Raw genomic sequence first — 20,419 nt, forward strand, 5'->3', positions numbered from 1 at the left:
GCATAAGCATAAATAAAAGATTTAAAAACATTTATATAGATATGGAATCATTACTACCCATATATAATGTGCATCTTTCTTTTTCCCTCAAAAAATTTGGGCAAAAAGTGCACATTATACACGGCAAAATACGGTAACTCATGGCTCTTGTTCAGTGAGATGTAGGCCCTACACAAGGAAGGAGATGCTGAGTCTGCCGTCATCTGCCCACAGCCCAGCACAGTGCCTGGCATGGATGTGCTCTGAAGGCTTCAGCTAAGGGCACCTGGAAGACAGGAAGCCTCATGATACGGTCATAAAAATGGGCCCTTGCTACCCCAAGCCTCCTCTTTCAACTTCTCTCTGCCTTGTATTTGCAGGCCGCTGCAGCCGCCCAGCTGCTGCGGGAGTCACCCACGGACAATGGTACTGCTGGAACTGAGCGCCCCCATGTTCTTTTCTCAAAATATTTACTATTTACCTGTCTACAGACAACAAGAAAGATGAGTCACTTCACACATATAAATGGGACTTATTCTGTAGTCCCACAAGGGTGAACCGTCAGCAATGTCCAAATCTCCAGGGGAGGGGTATGCCATTGGAAGAAGTTCCCCGAAGTGGTTCTGTAAAGGCTTCCACCCCAGCCTGCTGATAAATTGGCATAAAGTGTAGAAACCATCCTTTCTGGAGCACGTACAAGAGGCAACTGATCCATGTTTCTCTCCCTTTCCTTTTCCCTCCCTTCCCCTCTCTCTAAGAAAACCCCATCCCTTCTGTCCTGGACCTCTGGTGACAGTGGCTAGTGTGCCATTAGCTCCACACACTCAGGGTCGGCCCCACGCTGCAAGGTTTCTACAAGGCAGTGACAGCTCCGCATTCCCCATGAGTGGTGAGCTTCCCTCTCCCCCTCCTGGAACCTCGGTTCATCATTGAGACTCTCCACCCCAGCCTTCTACAGTGTTACGTACAGCTAAGCACACCAAGCCCTAAACCAGTGCCTGAAGAGACTAAACCTCTAAGGCTCAGCTCCTAAGAACAGGTGTAATTATTGTCTTCGAAGACAACTAATTCTCTATACAGAAAGGATACAGTTTAGCAAAACTGGCTTGAAAAACTGCCTGCAATGGGAAGCCTGTTCCCAACATAATCATATTTTAAGTCTGAGAATCTGAAAGCCAACTTGCTTAATCCTCGGGGACCCTGAACAGAAAGGGTCACTCAGTTTTACCAAGTACTTCACAGCAGACTCATAGGCTAAGGGTAAACAGCGCCTTGCACAAAGCACCCACTCATTGTTCTTTGTTAAGAGACGTGAACTTGCGGGTGGGGGAAACCATCCTAAATGAGCAGAGGATGGAGAAGCCCGAACCGGTCGGCACTCCGAAGTGATCACAGGCCCAGCAGCAGCCCCAGACCTGAGAGTGGTCCCCACCACACTCTTCACAGGACTTCAAACGGAATCCCAATGGGCACAGAGAGTGCATCCCCCACAGGGTGGTGGCCAGGACGGAGGCTCAAACGTGGCATCTGAGGGGCAGCTGACAGAACCAAGGATGGCCAACAGGCGGCAGCCGGAAGTGATGAGCTTCCCCCTTTCTGGTCGATTTCCACCTCGATTATGCCGACAAAGACAAGGGCACTTATACCTACTTCTGCCTCTGAGGACAGGAACCTAAGGGTTTTTTAACCCTGAAAATCATCGCCAAGACCAGTCGGGCCCATCTTTACACTGAAGTGAGTAAAGTCAATCCAGCAGGCAAGGCGAGCCCATCACACACCAAGGCAAGCAGTGCTGCGCCCACCTCTCTCTGACCTCCTTCCAAGGGGACTCCAGGCAAACGGCATTAAGTGCCGCAGCTGCTGGTCAGCAGTGACAGAAAGTGTTTTCGCCCACAACTACTTAGATCTTAGGTTAGTGAGTAAATTCTGAAAAAAGCGTTTTTTAAAAGTCCAAGATTTCCTCACAGATAGGTACCCAGCGAACCCTTAATTCTGAAGCCACTGTGTTGGGATGACCATCGTTGGCTACTTCCCTGCACATTTCCCTACAAATGGACTCCCTGTGAAGCAGCTTTCAGGGGGCGGGGCTGTATTTAGGGGAGCAACATGACCAAGTCTATAAACAGCTTCAAGGGACCGAGATCCTGGTCAGTCATCAAAGCAGCCTTTCACTTCGGGGTTCCAGGAAATATCTCTTCCTTTTGCTGTATCATACCATTACAGGGGGCGCGTATGAACCAAACTCTTGGCTAAACTCACTGTAACTACTCACAATGGCTAACAGACAGGCTCAATTATCCTCATAAGGCCCAAGAGACTTGCAATCCTTATGATTCAAGCACTTTTAAAAAAATCCACAAAGACATTTCACACGAACAGAGTCGGCAGCTGAGAACCTGCCCTGGCCGTTGGAAATGGACTCCAGCCCATTGGAAAACTAGCTGTGCCAGGAGCCCTGTGGACTGACCTGTTGTTTGCTTTTGTTTTCTGCAGCTGCTCGTCCTGCCTTGCGTACCACTCTTCCAGCTCCTTCACGGCCTTTTCTTTCCACTCTGCTTCTTGCTTCCGAGAGTTGGCATCTTTGACAGGAAGGAAAAGAAAGACAACACAAATGAAACAAAACACAAATTCAAGTTCACTTCATCGGTCTATTTTGATCTTATTAAACTTGCGGTGTGCGCAGGTATGTTTTTGGGTTTTTTGGGGGTGTGGGGGTGGGGGTAGGGGGAGTAGAGATACTTTTAACAGAAAAAAAGACCCTGAGGGCGCCAAGTCAGGGAAAAGCAATTAGAGATGATTCTTTAGTAAAGCTGCCAATGTTACTCCAGGATGAACTGCTGATATCTGACAATCCTTTAATAAAATCTTCCCACAGCCTATACTCCACACCTCAGGTTGACCACTAATGTTTTATAAAACAAGATGGCACTCACTCTCTTTTTAACTAGATATGGTAGCAGCCCTTGGACGAAGTAGGGGCTACAGGAAAATTACCAGATGTAGAGAAGATTCAGAAGCCAGGGAACAGAACAGAGCAGATGTTAAGAGTTGGGTAGCCTGGCAATCTCTTCCCGCTGGGACTGCGGAGCGAGTCTGTGGCAGAGCAAGGACAGAGCTAAGGAGACACTGCAGTGAAGGGACCTGCGGAGGCTGGGGGGTCATTACTGACAGTTCTCTGCAAAGGTTCTAGAAATTAGAAAATGCATGCCTAACAGGAAGTTTCTCAGGTTTACATATGGATTTTCCTAAGACATTTACCTAAAATAAAGAGACACGCATCAGCAGTAGTGGGAGAAAAAGAAATACGAGTCCTAGCCCCTGCTGCACTGACACCTGAAGTTCCCCTGACACTTCACTTGGCACGTTTTTAAGGCCATCCTTCTGGCAGGTATTCTGTAGATGTCCCAGGTGGTCTTTCCAACAACCCCAAGGAGGTAAACTCTCGTCTCCTAGACAGCGGTGAGAAAAACTACAAGTCAGATGGTTTGAGAAACCTTCGTTTAAAGGTCACTGTAAGGGGCAGAGTCAGGACTCGAACCCAGGTCTGGCTGTAAGGCTCACATTCTTACTGCCTTGTGCTGCTTCTGAAGGGCAGGACTGAAAGGGAAGCGAGGCCTAGAAATAATCCTGAGACGAGACTACCTGGTGATCGCCACTGCCCCAGACTAGAGTCTGGGCAGGGCGCGGCCTGGAGGGGAAGAGGAGAAAGCGGGGGTGGCGGCCAGTCACCATCCCAGGGAAGAAAGGCAGCAACTCGGGCATTTTTAGGGCCTCTGAAAAAACGTCTGGTAGGAACAACCTGCAGAAAGTGGTCTGTAACTGCTAGAATAAACGGCATCTAAAAACTCCTGCATGGTTTTACATTGTAAAATCACTTTTTACCCTGCCATCTAACTTATCAGGTGATCTGTGTCTCAGGAGAACTAGTTTACTCAGATTTCGACCGATGACTCAAACACACAGAGCAAACTTCTGACGCGTCTGCCCTGTCACTCAGTGTACGTGGTAGAATGGAGGGGGCTGGGAGGCGATGGGGGATGGTAGGGGCTCACAGCGCCCCGTGGGCAAGAAACTGAAAAATACCATATTCAAAATGTAAGGTCTCCTTTTCAAAATGGGTAAAATTACTTCCAAAAAATTACTTTTTGATTGAAGAGTATTTTCCTTCTGTGTAGTCTGATAACTTTATAAATGTTATCACAGAGTAGGAACAAACTGTCATGGAAACTTATCTCTAAAAATTTTATCTAAATTAAAAATTTGACCATTTGTGCAAATTATAGTTACTACATAAAACAGCCCCTTTAAATTGTCATCTTTTACAGATTTATGAAGTGACACCATCAGTTAGAATTTAGAATTCTTAAACACTTAGCTTGATGAGATAAAGATCTAAGCCCTAATACCATCTCTTTGAATCTGGCAGGGAGAAGGGGGAGGCAGGCAGGGATAAAGAGTCCCCTTAGACAGCAGGGCACACTGACAGCTGTCTCTCCTGGCCATCCTCATGACTATTCACAGAAAAGCAAGTTATTTAAGAAGAGCCAGCAGCTAAGCTACAAACCGTTGACACTGGTTCTCTATTCTTAGCATCTTGTGCCTTCTTGCAGTCCTTGCAAGCAAAAAAGGTGCAACTGAAGAAACACCTAGTTCATGGACAAATTTGATTCAATTCAATCAGAACGTAAGGCCAAATGTTTGACTTCCCTCTGGAAGGTATCTTGAATTAAGAAAACAATACTTCAAAGAATATCCCCTAAATGTCCAATTTGATCATCGGAAAAGAAAATGCAATTTTCCCAGACACCAAAGTGAACTCTTTCCATGAACAAAACAATTCTGTTAAACTCTGGGAAAAGAGAAAGTTGGGTTGTGTAACATGAAAAATACTCCAGTAATAGGAATGCCAACTAAGTCTTGCCTCTCAGCCTACTGAGGAGAGATGTACAAGGAACAAGCAAGGACGGGCGCTGTTGGCACCAGGAAGACCTATTCCTGTCTTTCTAAAGCTGCACTAGCCAGTGCAGCAGGCACTAGCCACATGTGGCCATTTAAATTTAGTAAAACTGAATAAAATTTAAAATTCAGTTTCTCGGTCATACAAGCCACATTTTGAATGCTTAACAGCTTAGTGGCCACACAGTATTATCATTATCAAAGAAGTAACTACTGGACAGCGCTGTAAAGGTTCAAACGTAAGTGTGTCCTGTGCTCTGAAAACTCTCCCCTAAGCTGGACTGGACAGACAACAGATTTTACACTAACTGGCTGTGTTATCTGGGTCATGTGCCTTCCTATTTCTAGGTGTCAGTCACCCCACCTAAAAAATAGGAGTCGTATTTGTACTAGTTCAGTGGTCCCCAAGAAGGAATAATAATGCTGAGACTCTGGTTACACAGAAGTGTGCTGTATTTCTAGATTTGCAATAAAACATTTAGGCATGAAGTATGTGGTGTCTGTATCTGAAAATGGGTAAAAAACGTGACTGCAGCTGGTGTGTCTCTCCACAGTGAGCCCCTCTCCTCTCTTGGAGAGTAAAAACCTTCCTCTCTACACTTTCTTCTCTTGGTGAATTCTTTCACAGCCCGTGTCACCGACCACCCTAACAATGTTGGTGGCCCGTACGGGGACCTTCTCTAGTTCTCCCTCTCCTCCAGCCTCCTGAGACTTGCAACTAGGGGAGCAGGGAGCAATGGAAGCTTGACCCTGGTTAACACCCCAACTCTGTCTCTGAAGTTCAGAGGGAGGATTCAGAGTCCCCTGGACTCTGGGGACAGCCTCCTCCTCACACACCTTCACCACCAGCAATCGGACTGAAAAGGACTCAAAGGCAGGAACAGGGGACGGCTCCCTACAGCCGCAGGTGGAAGATGACATTGGAACAAATCGCAGCCACACCCCAACAGCCCAGGGTCCACACAACAGCAACAATCCCCCCACTTTTAAAGATTTATTTAATTTTAAAGGGGAAGGGAGAAGGGGGGCAAAAGGGGAAAAATTGGGACTACTGTAATAGTATAATCAATAAAATATTTTTTTAATTCAGCTTTCAAATGACAAATGGACTGTGAAGTCTCTCACATGGATATAACACCATCAAGTTTACAAAAAGCACTCTCACAGATACCATCTCAGAATACCCTTGGGGTTGGTAACACTGATCTTACTTCTCTTAGATGAAGAAAGACTGCGAGGTCTGGCTAACCAAGTGCCCACAGTTGGTAAGAGTTACAGCTGGGCCTTGAACCCAGCCTTTCACTCCAAGACCACGGCTCTTTCCACAACATCACTCCACTCTTCTTGAGAGGAGAGAGAGGACGCACTTGGTGGTTCTCCGGGCTGCCTTAATCCTTACACAAGGGCCTGTGAATGAGTGTCCCCACATCAGCAGTACTGTGACATTCAGGTTGAAAAAGATTATCTTCCCAAACACTAGACAAGGACATTAAGGCTACTTTGGGCGAAAAAGGAATAAAAGGAGAGTCAAGGTCAACCATTCCACTGAAAACAGACACCCAAAGACAGAAAGGGCTTCCTTACCCAGGGCTTCCAAGCGTTCCGTTTGCTCTTCTCTCCATTTACGGATACTTTCAGGTTCTGACTGCAATCGATCCACTTGTGAAATAGCTGCGTAACTGTCTGTTGGACCATTACTTTCCTTAACACAAAACACAATTGTATTCTATCAGTACCAAAAACTCCTTCCTGAAATGCACTTCACCCAAGTTAGAATCCCTGGCTGTGCAGAGCCCTGACAATTATAAAATGTTAAACGACTGCTAGAGAAGCAGTAACAATCTACAATCTCATGTTACAATCTCACATGCAGAGGAGGGAGCTTTCAGCATCACTGCACTTACTCCTCACCATGCGGGAGGAGGCGGAGTAGTTGTTATCCTATCTGCTAATAAATGGGACTTGAGTGGGAGACAGGAAAAGTCCGGGAGTTGAGTAATGGCCTTACTAGGAAACAGTGCTATCAGTTTTGGTTTCCTCACTTAACCCAGATTATGTGGTATTTTCAATGTAACCAAAAGTACACAGTAGAGCAAGGCCTGGAATTTAAGACCCACTATTATACAATGCAGGAAATAGGTCACTTAATATCACCTAATCAAAATATAGTGAATGTGAGCAGAGACCAAAAGAAAATGTACAGTTACTATAATCACCAAAGAAATAATAAAAAGGCAGACAATCACAGAGCTGTGAGTGTGTAAGAATGCAGACTGTTCTTTATAATGGGTTATATTTGGGAGCTAATAGGTTGACAAAGACCCAAATAAAACTTAATGTTTAGAGAATTATTTCACCTGCTGAAATAATTCAGGATACGAATCACATTCTGTCTCACTCTAAAGGACAAGTTCTAAACCTGAGATCAGAAACTACAGTTCAGGCCTGTTCCCTGCTTTGTAATTAAGTTTCACTCGAACACGGCCATGCCCAGGAGTTTATATACGTATCCAGGTGCTTTCGTATTACAGCAACACAGTGGTCTGACAGACCTTATGGCTCATGTAGCTTAATATGTTTACTATCTGGCCATTTACAGGAAAAGGAAACATTCGTCTTTGGTTTAAACCAATTAGACTAATCTCATCCTTCTTGCCAGTTAACTGGTTGAGAGATGGGCAGAATCCCAAGCCGAAGCTAAGCACCACAAGCTTCCCTCAGACTACAGTGATTACTTGGTTGGTCCAGAAGAAAATGCAGTACTTTTTAGAGGTGGTTGGGAGAAGAAAGGAAACCTTTGTTTTACTCTAGATTATATGACACACATGTGTGAGGTCTGGAAGTGCTGCAGCCATTTCACCACCATGAAGAACACCCTGAGGACAACACTGCACGCTCAGCAGGCAGAGCCAGAGTCCGAGAACTGAGTCAGAGTTCTGGTCCGAGGACACCTAACCTATCTCAGAGCTCTTTCAATTATAAAAACAAGCAAGTTCTCTATTTAAACCAATGCAAATTGGGCCAACAACCAAAAGCTTAGTAATATAGATGGGGGTGTCAAACTCATTTTCACCAGGGGCCACATCAGCCTCATGGTTGCCTTCAAAGGGCAGAATGTAATTTTATAACTGTGTAAATGTGACTACTCCTTAACTAGGGGCAAGGAGCTCAGTACTGCCGCTGGGTAGAAACAAGGTACTGGGCCAGATAAAACAAGGTGGAAGGCCAGATTCAGCCTGTGGGCCTTGTGTTTGCCACCTGTGATACAGACGAAAAAGTAATGGTATTCATCAAAGTATCAGTCCCCCTCTCCATACAATTCTAAAATGTTCAAATGCTGGCCCCACCACATACTGCCTTTGTTACCTTAGACTACTGATTTAAGCTCGGTATGCCTCAGTTTATTCATCTGTAAAATAGGAATAACAACAGTACAGGTCCCTGAGGTGGTTGTGAAGATTAAATAAAATTATAAACAGTGCTTGACACAGATAGTGTTTAAATTCACAGTTGTCGTCGTCATCATCAGCAGCAGCAGCAGCATGAAGGATCATTTTTTAAGAATAAAGTTGATAACAGGGGCAGGTGAACAGCACTTTAAAATAATGCTCTATCAGTGTCGCTTCTCTTCAAATCCCTCTACTTTGGCAGGTCACACACCAGCCACTAACGCACCCAGGACAGTCAAGGGAGTGGGGTCCTTTCTAGGTCAATGGAAACCACAGGAAAGGAGACTCCTGAGCACTATCACGCAACATAATTACTCTGTACCTGGTAGTATTCGCCATTCATCACTCCATCAACAGCATCTGCAAGACATTAAGATCGCAGTTTGTCAGTCAGGGCTGGTCAAATGCTGAGGCAAAGGTCTGCAGAGTAAAATATAGCACGGTGTCCCTGTGCTAGGTACAAGATATAACACTGAACAACTTCTAACTAATGAAACCAAGATGTGCCTATATACAAACGACTTCACCAAAATGTGGACAAATCTGTCCCATGCTTGCAGGCCCGAAAGCTTCTGAAGTTCTGCTTTCTGGCTTAGAGAGAACACGTAGAATCATGGCAGAAGAGTCTCACAGAGCAACAGTATTTCTCTATGAGAGTTCTGGAGAAGGCAAATTAAAAAAGTATGGCCTGGATTCATTCACATGGAGCAGAGGTGTGCAGCTTTGTGTTCCAACCAAGGTGCTTTGTTGGGGGTCAAGACTCTCCATCCTGTGGCTGCAATAGGTTTGGCACCTAAGGGTTTACAGTTGGGACTTCTTGCTAATTCCTACAGGGCACGTGGAATTTGTTCAAAACAGTAAGACTTGGACACACCAAATTAGTCTTTTCAAGGATGAAAGTTTAAACAATTCAAAGGGAGGTGTACAATCCAGTCTTACACAATTATTCATAATTAAATGAGAAAGTCCACCTCAGAAATATAAATAATGCCTAAGTCAGACCTAGAGACTATCAATCCACATAGTACAAAATGGTGGCCCACAGGCTGAATGTATTTTACTTAAAACACAAAGTACTAAGGAAATCCCACAAATCCGGATTTCCAGGTCTGGGGGAGGGGGCAAGCAGAGAGAAGACCTGACCACACCGTTTGAAACGAGGGGGGCCTTCACAGGCAGCATGGCAGCCCCACTGGCCCAACTCTTTTTTTTTTTAACCCATTCTGTGTTTCATGAATCTAGTTCTGACTGGCCTGGTAAGCACGTGGCCCTCTCCCAGCCATCGCTAACAGGCAGTCCGTACAGGGCCGCACACCATCACTCTGGTGGCTGCTCTGACTTCCTCCAAAAGCCTCAATCTAGACACCATAAAAATTTAGCTTCTACCTACATAATCTGTATTCCGTATCTGCTGGTTGAGCCCCACGTATTACCTATCATATAGGATTTCCATTACTTGTCCAACTTTTTTCAAACTACAAAGACATCTCATTGCATGGAGTAGGAGAGGGAAGATGAAAGGAGAGGAACCTAAAAGGTTTAAGAGCCTAAGAAGTAAAAGGAATGCCGCACACTTAGTGAGGGCCACCATCAGGAGGCCCTCCCAGGGCCGTGTACAGAAATGACTTTCCTCCAGGTCTGCGGCAGGTGCTCTCGGCCTCATTCTTTCCTTCTAGCAGGCAAAGATTTCACCAGACCTCCCTCTGGTTTTGGTTTCTAACTGATTCCAGCCATGCCTCATTTTACTGCCTTTACAAACTGAAGGCAAGACCCTCCACCATAATAAAAAAGATTACGACTCCCGTTATTGCAATACTAGCTTTATTATGACGGTGGTCTGGAACCGAACCCGTGATTATCTCCACAGGGTGCCCATAAAAGCAGTTTTAACTGCCCATTTCCCAAATTAACACGACCCATTTCATTCATTCCTTTGGTTCTCTTGCTTCTCCCAGTTTACAAACCTCTTGGCTTTGGGAGTACTGAAAACTTTTATAGATCATTTTCCCAGCATGTCTCCCTGATATGAAAACATTTTATTATCTTTTACTAACATCTTTTCTTTAAAAAAAAAAGACTTTATTTATTTATTTTTAGAGAGAGGGAATGAGAGAAAGAAAGAGGGAGAAAAACATTGATGTCTGAGAGACATCAATTGGTTGCCTCTGCATGCCTCCAATGGGGGACCTGGCCCAGTCCCGTGCCCTGACTGGGAAATGAACTGGCAGCCTTCCAGTTCTCAGGCCAGTGCTCAACCCACTGAGCCACAAAAAAAAAAAAAAAAATTGAAACAAAATAGAAAAGTAAAATAAAAAAAATTTTTTTAACATTTTATTTATTTATCTTTAGAGGGGAGGGGAAGGGAAGGAGAGAGGGAGAGAAATATCAATGTATGGTTGCCTCTCGTGCATCCCCTGCTGGGAACTGGCCTGCAGCCCAGGCATATGCCCTGACTGGGAACCGAACCACGATCCTTTGGTTTGCAGGCCCGTGCTCAATTCACTGAGCTACATCAGCCGGGGCATAAAATAAAATTTTTTTAAAAAGGAAAATGAAGACAGAAGAAAATGCCCTGTAATTTCTTCACTCAACCCATTGACTTCTATCCTGTCAGTTTATCTAATGTATAAAAATTTTCAGCAAAACTGGACTCCTACAATATAACCTTTGTTAAAGTAACCCATTCATCCATCTCATTAAATTCTCAACTTTATTAGTATGAAGACACCCACTGCTTATTGCTTCCAATGTCCTAGGCACAGTGTTTAACACTTTATAAACATTGTTTTAATTCTTATAACAAACCTGTATGTATCAGCGCTTCACAAATGACATTAAGAATACGCATAGAGCCATGGCTGGTGTGGCTCAGTGGACTGAGCACCGGCCTGAGAACTGAAAGATCACCAGCTTGATTCCCAGTCAGGGCACATGCCTGGGTTATGAGCTGGGTCCCTAGTCAATCAATGTATCTCTTGCACATCAACATTTCTCTCCCTCCCTTTCCCTCTCTCTAAAATCAATAAAATCTTTAAAAAAATAAATAGAACATGTACAGCATTCCTTAAGGTGAATAAGGTATTCTTGAAAGGACAGGTAACTGATGACATTTCCTCTTTTATTTTTAACTTTAAGATATGTTAGGAAAAATAATAAATGCATGTATTACGAAATAGTCAGCCTTTAAAAAGTGCTGCAGCACCTGAGGCAGGCCGGGAAGTCAGAGGAGAGGTCATCGGCGAGTCTGACACACGGACACAGTCTGCAGGGCCTACTACGCATTGACCAACCCACCTCAGCACTGATCTGTCTCAGCTGCTGGTTATAAATCTGGGTTATTTCAACGTAGTTCTTATATTTTTAACAACTTCCTGAATTCGTTTACTCCTATGCTTTATTTATGTTAGTACAAAAGTAAGTTTCTCATTGTTTTTGTCACTGGCTTTTTCCACTTTAAGCTGTTTGTGTATTCCCTACCCATGTAATTTTTAAAAGCACTCTATAAAGTTTTGGAAATACAATGTTCGCCAAAAAACTAATAAAGTATGGCGGGGGGTGGGGATAGTCAATTGAACCTCAATAATATATTCCTTGATGTGGAATTGCTGGGTCACAGGATATACATTTTACAAACTTCTAACACACCAATCACTTGCTCCCTTTTATTACTATCAGCACAAGAGTGCCCCATTTCCCAGACTTTCACTGATACTAAAGATGAGTTTTTTCATGTTTTTATATTTTTGCTAAATTGATAGCAAGTATTAAACACACACACACACACACACACACACACAAAACTTAAGGTGGTTTTGTTTTGCCAATCTTATTTCCAATGAGGTAATTAAAAATCTGACATTTTCTTTACTGAACTGTTTTGCCCATTTTTTCTTGCTATCTAAGTATCTCTATTAATTCATCCTCTCATACTACAGGTGTTCCCCCATTTGCTTTTTACATGGTTTATGATATTTAACACCTGAAACTACTTAACTTATATACAGACACTATCAATTTTCCCTTTATGATTTCTATAGGTGCTTTTATGCTGTGGGCCTTTCCCCTGCTACGGTAAATATTCACTTTTCTCCTGGTATTTTAAATCCACCCAGAATTTATTTTTGTGTGAGGTAGGAAAGAGATCACTTTAAATCCTAGAGCCTACAAGCCAGGCCAACATTCTGGTTAATGTATTACAGCCTACACACCAACTAGTCGGTTAATACATTCCAGCCCAGGGCCATTCCCAATAGGAAAGACTTTGATCACTACTCCATCACAGAACTAGAAGCGCTTCTCATCACACACCTCCTAGGTCACATGTTGCGTGTCCTGTAGGCCTGAAGGCTCATCCAGCCCCAGTGGCAAACGCTCTGAACTCTTATTAGTTACCACACCATGGCCCTGACATTCGACTGGCCCAAGTCATAATATCATCTGCAGCTACAGAAACACGCAGAAAGGACATCTGGAGCGCCTTGCTTTATTAGGACAACTAAACTAAGCAACCTGATGCTCCAAAAGCAAACTGTCTAGGGCATCCAGACAGAAGCAGGGTCAGAATATGTTTCCAGAGATGAAAGACTCTTGTCCCGAACCCACCTTCAACCTCCCAAGGCAAGCAGACCTGGGTTGGAATTCCAGGGGAGCCATATATTTATTAGCTTGCTACCTTAAGATCACTGCTTAAGTTCCATGACTATCAGCTCTCATCTGAAACAGGACGACACTACCATTTAGCCTGCGGAATTGCTTACTCCATGGACCTGACAGTACGAGAGAACTGGCACACAGGAAATGGGCAGCACTGCTAAATAACACACGTGAGATTTCCTTGAACTTCTCTTCACTGCTACCAAGAAAATTACTCTCCTCTGGCTTTTCTTCATGTACCTCTCTTCCTCCTCCTCCAAGAAAGGACCTGACTGAAACATCCCAAATAGTGCCTCATTGCCATACTCCCTTCAATAAATAGCTCCTGAATCAACTCTTATTTTCCTCTCATCAGCCTTCATGACTGAAGGCTTTCAAGAGTTCTAGAATTAGGCTGCCTCTTTCCTGATCACTTGTTCTTCCTCAATATCCATGAGCTACTTTACCTAGCTGGTTACCTCCCTTTAAACTTGTGTATCTTTCCACCCCTCCCAACAACTGAGGGAGTCATCCAGGGCTCAGGCCAAACCCCCCTGGTTTCTGCCTGCCCCATCTGCCATGGGACTCCCCCCCAGACTGGGAGTAAGTCAGCATGTTCCTCAGTCTGTGAGGCCTCCTGCCCACAGCTCTCAGTATAGCACCATATCAGACACAGAGCTCCCTCCTAAAATGTTTCCTTAGTACACTCCCTGCCACAGCCTATAGGCCTTGTAACATCTTTCTTTCCCTACTCCTGAGAAATAACAGTAGCTAGGTACATAGGTGTGTGTGTAGTAATAATGCACTGTGTGTAAGCACATTACAGGTGCTCTCTAATGGAATCCTAGCACCCCTAAATGGTGTATATTTTCACCTTTTACAGAGGAAAAAACTGAGGCAGGGGAGTAGAGGCTATATAAGGTGCCTGAAAAGCTACACTCACACAAGCAGGCTAGCACAGCACAGAATCGAGGGAGGAAAAGGAAAAGAAAAACAGTGAGAGAAGGAAGAAAAAAAGTGTCCAACTCATTCTCTAAACCCCCAAGGAAGTGCTGACCACTGCACTATTTCCAACCCCAACCACGCATCGGAGATCAGGCTTTAAATCACTAAATGCTTAGTTCACTAAGAAACTCCTTCCTAGGAACTAAGTCAGCAATTGCCCCTTCCTTCCCTTTGCCGAAAGCTTAATGCACAAAAGACCCATGTGTCCAACTGGATTTTCTCCCTTTTACCTCTCCAACTTGCCAATCACCAAGACCTGCTGCTTCTATACGGGTTCCTTGAACCTGACATTTTTGCCCATTCTTCTGTGAGTACCTACTATGTGCCAGACATCCTGATAGGCATTGTGGATAAACAGTGAGCAAGAGGTAACACCGTCCTTGAATCAGGACAGTCTCCCAAATACAGGTTTTGATTCTCCCACTGCTGTCCTGGCCAGGGCAGCCATGACTGCTCTCCAGTAATGACCATCTTTCAGCTCACTACACCCCTGATGAAACTGCAACAGAACAGGGAAGAGTCAGAGGACAGGGCAACAGAGCTCAGCTAGTAACTTGCCCTTTTCCTTAGGCAAGTCACTTCTCTGCAGGACTCATTTTTCTCTTCTCTTAAACAAGGGAGGTATATTAAGGACCTAAAAAAATACATATTATGATTCTCAGGCAAACGTTAAAGACCACACAAGAATCACCACCACACACACTCAACATAAAAACCCTTATCACTTAAAGCTAACTTCATCTCTCAGCCACAATCTATTTCAGTCCAACCAGCTAGCTATACATTGAGTTTTCAGGTATATTACACATTGTTATGTGAGTTCTAACTGGGGGACAGATTTGCTTAGGAAGCAGCACTGTATAGTATAAAAACTCAGAGGCTGCAAGTTAGCAGCCTCCACACCTCCACCGCCGCCCGGCCCCCCCAAAAGGGTTCTGCTTGACTGGCACAGTAATATGAGATTTCTGAGTCTGTTCAGACTTATGAAGCCTTATGAAGAGCATTATTCAGGAACACCAAAGCCTCAGCCTCCAACACTCATTATCTCACACCCGGCATGTTTCTCTATTTATGTTCAAACTACCTGGCACCTTAAAACTCCCATCTGCCCCACCAATGCTCTGTTCTCCCTTAATTAGTATTGTTTAAAGTAAATGAAGAGCCACGTCCTATTTCTTCTAGCTAATTTCCTACTTTCCCATAGTAATGAAAAGATCTCTGCCACTCAGCTTTTCCTTCCACCGCGACAGCCGTAAATATCACACCCAGGTAAAGCACTAAAAGTCAAACTGGCATTCTACCGCGTTTTTCTTTTTTTTTTCTTGAGCGTGGCTGGGAAAAAGTTATATACTACGTTCTCTGTTCGCCTCTCGGAAGACTGGTCCAGGCTAACCTGAGGTTCTGCTTAGACGGCAGTACCCACCACATCTGTTCCTAAGGAAGCGGAGTTCCTGGAGTCCTGGCCGTAACACATTCGGAAAAACGGTAAAACCTTGCCCCTCTTTCTCCAAGGCTGTACCATCTTTCTTGAACTCCCCACTCACTCCTCTTTTCCTCCTCATAACCCAGCATTCTGTACACCTTAAGTGTTTAAATGCATCATCTCAAAAACAACTATCATTTTTCGGTCCTCCCTTCTTAATAACAGGTCTTGTGCAGGGCTCAGACTTCCCTGTAAGTCTGGCCAAACTGCGCCAATGCGGCTGTGCTCCGGAGTCCAGACTCACTGCACAGCAAGCGCTCAATGAAAAGTTCCGGAACTGAGCCGGTTTCTTCGGGACCCTCGGTGTGACTGTCACTGTATTGGCGTTGCTTCGCTCTCTCGCTCCGCCCGCGCCAGGAGCGCTCAAATGCACTCACTGAACGGAGCAGGCGTTCTGCACGACTGGGCCGGGGTCTCGTTTCCTCGGCACTCCTCCTCAACCTCGCGGGTCAGCGACAGAACAAGAGTTACCCACAGCTCTCCAACCCACTCTGGAAGCCGCCGGGCTTCCAGATAAGTGCTCCCGCCCCAAACGCGCCAGCGTTCTCACCCGGACCCCCTGGCGGCTCGCCGTGCGGCTGGGGCCCAGGGGCGCCGCCGTCCAGGATGGCGAAGGCCTCGTCGTTCTCGATGCCCGCAATCTCGCTCTCCTGCTGCGCCAAGAAGGCTGCGGCCGGGTCTTCTTCGCCCGGGCCGGCCACCCCGTTCCCCAGCGCGGGGCCGCCGGGAGCGCTGGCCGGGGCGCCGAACGGATCTAGATCCGCCATGGCTGGCAGTTCAACGGCACGGACACCGACAGTGACAGACAAACCAACCGAACCACAGACACCGCGCCCGGCAGTTACCGCTGTGGTGGCGATTTCCCTTGGAGGACAAGCGGGAGGAGGGAGAAGGCGGAAGTGGAAGCCTTGCCTCTATATCCGGTTGGTCGCAGGAGGGGTGGGAGAGCACAGAAGGTAACAACCAGTCAGAGGACAGCACTCGTTCAAGAGCCACCCAATCAGCAGAAAGAGGGGCACTCGAAAACTCGTGACTCGGGAAGCGCCGAGGGTGGGGGCCGTAAGCCTCGTGGGCTCAAGAAAGGCGGAAGTGGCGCTGGAGCTAAAGCAGCCTTACACGCCAGCCTAGAGCGCTACGGGGATGCCGTCTGACACCTTTTCCGGGAGGCTAGCGCTTAACCAGTCGGTGAAAACAGCGATGATGGGCGGATTACGTAAAGAGGCAAGCTACCGAGACTTTCTGAACTTCAGTTTTCTCGTCAGTAAAAGGAGACTAGGAATCCTGCACTGTCTCCCAGGATTGTTGCGAAGATTGAATCCTTTTAAAGCTATATACTAGCTTCATGGGGAAAAAAAAGTTGTATTTAACTCATCCAGCTGAGTTTATTTTCTCTTTTAGAACAGCCTGACTTAAATATTTTGGAGTCAAATCCACTCTGATTTTTCTCCATAGTATTTTATAAAAAGGAAATTGTATCATTTCGTAAAGGCCTTTTGGAGCCAGTACGTCTTTTCAGAGCTAGATAGAAGTTTCTGGAGCTGGAAAATTCCGTAGGGATCACCAATTCATAAGGAAACTCAAAGAGATAAGTCACACAAAAGAGTCATTGGTCAGGGAACCCAGGTCTGCTGGGCACCTATGTAGGGACTAGCCACAACGTCTTGTATGTATGTGCCTTTTCCAGCTGGGGACTTTTTTCAAAAAAGTTCCTTCAATGTTTGAAGTCAGGGACATGTGAATATTAAGTGGTTAGTTTTATCTACACCATAGAAATGATATGGAGTGATTCCAGTTCCTCATGCTCATGTTGAGGAGGGGAATTTATGCAATGGCCGACACTCCTTTAGCACCGAAAGGAAAAGAATCAAAACCAACCAACCAGAGGTCAAAGATGTCTTGAAGTAGTCAGCAAACAAGAAAGTGGTTTTTAAGCGTATATGTATTGTTTTTGTTTTTGTTTCAAGGTAACAAAGCCTATGATAGTTGTTAGCACCAAGAATCTAAATCACAAATAATAATCATGTGACTCCCTTTAGGAAAATCCAGTGTGGAAACCCTAAGTTATAAGAAGGTACAGGGTGCTGTAATGTAAGATTGCTTTAAGAAACAAATTGCATCCAGGAAGCCAAGAGAATCTCAGACAAGGTGGAGACAAGGAAGCCTACACCAAGACACGTGGTAATTAAAATGCCAAAGGTTAAAGATTGAGAATCTTAAAATCAGCAAGAGAAAAGCAGTTCATTATCTACAGGGGAATACTGTCAGCTGATTTCCTGAAAGAAACTTTGCAGGCTAGAGGGGATAACAAGAAATATTCGAAGTCAAGAAAAGCCAAGATTGCTCTACTAAGCAAAACTATCATTTAGAATGGTAGGGCAGATAAAGTGCTTCCCAGATGAGAAATAAAACTAAAGAAGTTCACCATCACCAAACCATTATCGTATGAAACGCTAAAGGGTCTTACTTTAAAAAAAAATAAAGAGGGTCAGCCCTGACTGGTGTGGCTTGGTGGATTGAGCTCCGGACTGCAAACCAAAGGGTCCCTGGTTTGATTCCCAGTCAGGGCACATGCCTGGGTTGTGGGCCAGGTCCCAGTACAGGGTGCATGAGAAGCAATGACACATTGATGTTTCTCCCTCTCTCTTTCTTCTTCCCTTCTCCTCTCTCTTAGGAGTAAATAAGGAAAATCTTTTTAAAAAGTTCAAAACTATGAACAATAAAATAGCAATAAATACATATCTATCAACAATTGAATCTAAAAAACTAAGCAAACAAAAACAGAGACAGAATAATGGATACAGAGACTGTCTTGATGGTTGCCAAATGGGAGGTGTGTGGGAGAATGGGCAAAGAGGTGAAGGGATTAAGAAGTACAAATTGCTTAGAAAAAAAAAAACGAAGTACAAATTGGTAGTTACAGAATAGCCATGGGAATGTATAGTACAGTATAGAAAATGGAGTAACCAAAAAATTTATATGCATGACCCACGGACATGAACAGTGGTGTGGGGATTGCCCGAGGGAGGAGGGGGTGCTGAGTGGAGGGGGTAAAGGGAAAAATTGGGACAATAGTAATAGCATCATCGATAAAATAGAATTTAAAAACAAAATGCCTAAGAATGCAATGTTGGCTTTGATATACAGAAATGAATATGTCTCGGTGGTGGGAAACTGGAGACAATTGCATCCAAACACAGTAAAAAAGAAATGAATATGTCTGCAAATATTTTCAGAAATAAAAGTAATTGGCATTAATATTTCATTAAAATATACAAATATTTTCACATGCATAAAAATACATGTATTTTTAAGGGCAAAAGTAATTATTTGCTAAAAGCACACATTATTTTAAAGTCATTCTAAATATGGGATGTAGGAATGTTTTGAAGAAAAACATTTAAGAAACTTAATTTTTAGGGCCTGCAACTGGTTCGGTTGTCCCCTTTTTGTACAATGCTCGTCTCTAACATAAATTGGCAATATTGTATGAAGTAGTTTCACGTTTATCTTCTTGAAATAATGTGCCCTGCACCTGTAGGGAGGATAAGGCGAAGAGACGACCATAAGAGAAACTAGTAAGGCGACTTCTGACTGCTTACAGCAGTAGTAGCTGAGGGAAAGGCCACATTCTCTGCCAGGCAAGCGTGTGACTCTGGGAAAGCTGTCCTGAGAATCGCTTGCTAGAGGAGACATCACATATGCAAAATCAACTGTTTATACACTCAAACTAGGGAAATCAGCTGAAGGATCAATTTATAGAGCAGGTGGCTTGGAGCTTAGTTGTGGAACATTCATAAGATTTACAAGAGTCAATAATGTGGCCTAATGTCATTGTTGGGCAGAGGTTCAGAGCATGGCATATCTGGGGACCGTGAGTACCAGTATACCTCAGAGCTATTGCGGGTTCGGCTCCAGATCACCACAAGAAAGCGTGTTGTAATCTTTTTGCTGGTGGAGGGTCTTACCTTCAAATTGAAACACAACACCTGTGGAGCACATTCAAATGTGAGGCACAATAGAGCAAGGTACTCCTGCAGTTTAGTTTGGCTGGCCTGAAGAGCATAAGAGGAGGAGTAATTGAAGGCAAACTTGGAGACCTGTAATGGGACCCTGAACGCATTAAGAAGTTTTATTAATGATAGAGAATCCTGGAAGGTTTCAGAGAAACAGAAAGGAGGCCAGTCATATTTGGTTATGAAGTATGAGAAAAGTTTCCTACAAGGGATAAATCCTTTTTCCATTTCCTAGTTGCCCACTAGATCTTTAGGTGAGGTCAGGGACCATGTCTGCCTTGCTCACCTTTGTATTGTCAGGGTCTAGCATTATACCTGGCACATAGCAGGTGCTTGACAAATATTTGTTAACGGACTGAATGAAGTAGCATTTCAGACAGATCTCAGAGAAGAAGGGTTGTGAGACGCGGAATAGAGGGGAAGAGGCAGAGGGTGATGCTGTGCTCTGCAAAGTGATTTGACTACATGACAGCATAATCAGGGAAAATCCATGCCTGTGAAAGAAAGTGGCAGGGTCAAATCATGGAGGGCTTGAGTTCCCAGGTGAGGAGTATTCTGTAATTGCACAGGTTGTGAGGAACCTTTGCAGATTTTAAACAATTTGGTGAGCAAGGATTTGGTGAGCACCTCATTCTGGAAGAATCTTCTGGCAGCACAGGCAGTGTAAATGTAAAAAAGGGTTCTGAAAGAAGGAAGATTAGGAAAGACAGCTGTAGTCATTTGGGAGGGAGATGAGGGGAGTCAAGGGTAATATTCTAGAGCACGGAGCACTGGGCTCAGGTGGGAGGAGAATAATGGAGGTAATGTACACAGTTGGTAAGCGATAGTATTTAGGAGGCGGAGAGAGAGGAGAGTCACAGACAACACACAGCTCGGAAACCCCAGACAAAACAGCTACATCA

General features: G+C 44.6%; 1 protein-coding gene across 5 annotated transcripts in view; it reads right to left on the reverse strand.

The window, feature by feature from the left end:
• CLTA (clathrin light chain A) overlaps positions 1-16,413 on the reverse strand; it is a 34,100-nt gene extending 17,687 nt beyond the window's left edge. For 2 of the 5 annotated variants that reach the window (XM_053656455.1, XM_037144515.2), the window contains exons 1-4: positions 16,055-16,413; positions 8,707-8,744; positions 6,520-6,637; positions 2,447-2,558 (exon numbers count right to left, since the gene is read on the reverse strand). In XM_053656455.1, coding sequence (XP_053512430.1) covers positions 2,447-2,558; positions 6,520-6,637; positions 8,707-8,744; positions 16,055-16,271 — 485 coding nt within the window. In that variant the 5' untranslated portion in view covers positions 16,272-16,413. Of the gene's footprint in view, positions 1-21; positions 266-2,446; positions 2,559-6,519; positions 6,638-8,706; positions 8,745-16,054 lie in introns of those variants that run through there. The other 3 variants (XM_037144517.2, XM_053656454.1, XM_037144516.2) reach the window with 3 other exon arrangements.
• Positions 16,414-20,419: the final 4,006 nt, after the last annotated feature.

Source organism: Artibeus jamaicensis, unplaced genomic scaffold (assembly GCF_021234435.1).
Source record: "Artibeus jamaicensis isolate MK-2021 breed Jamaican fruit bat unplaced genomic scaffold, CSHL_Jam_final scaffold_1964, whole genome shotgun sequence".
Classification (NCBI taxonomy): domain Eukaryota; kingdom Metazoa; phylum Chordata; class Mammalia; order Chiroptera; family Phyllostomidae; genus Artibeus; species Artibeus jamaicensis.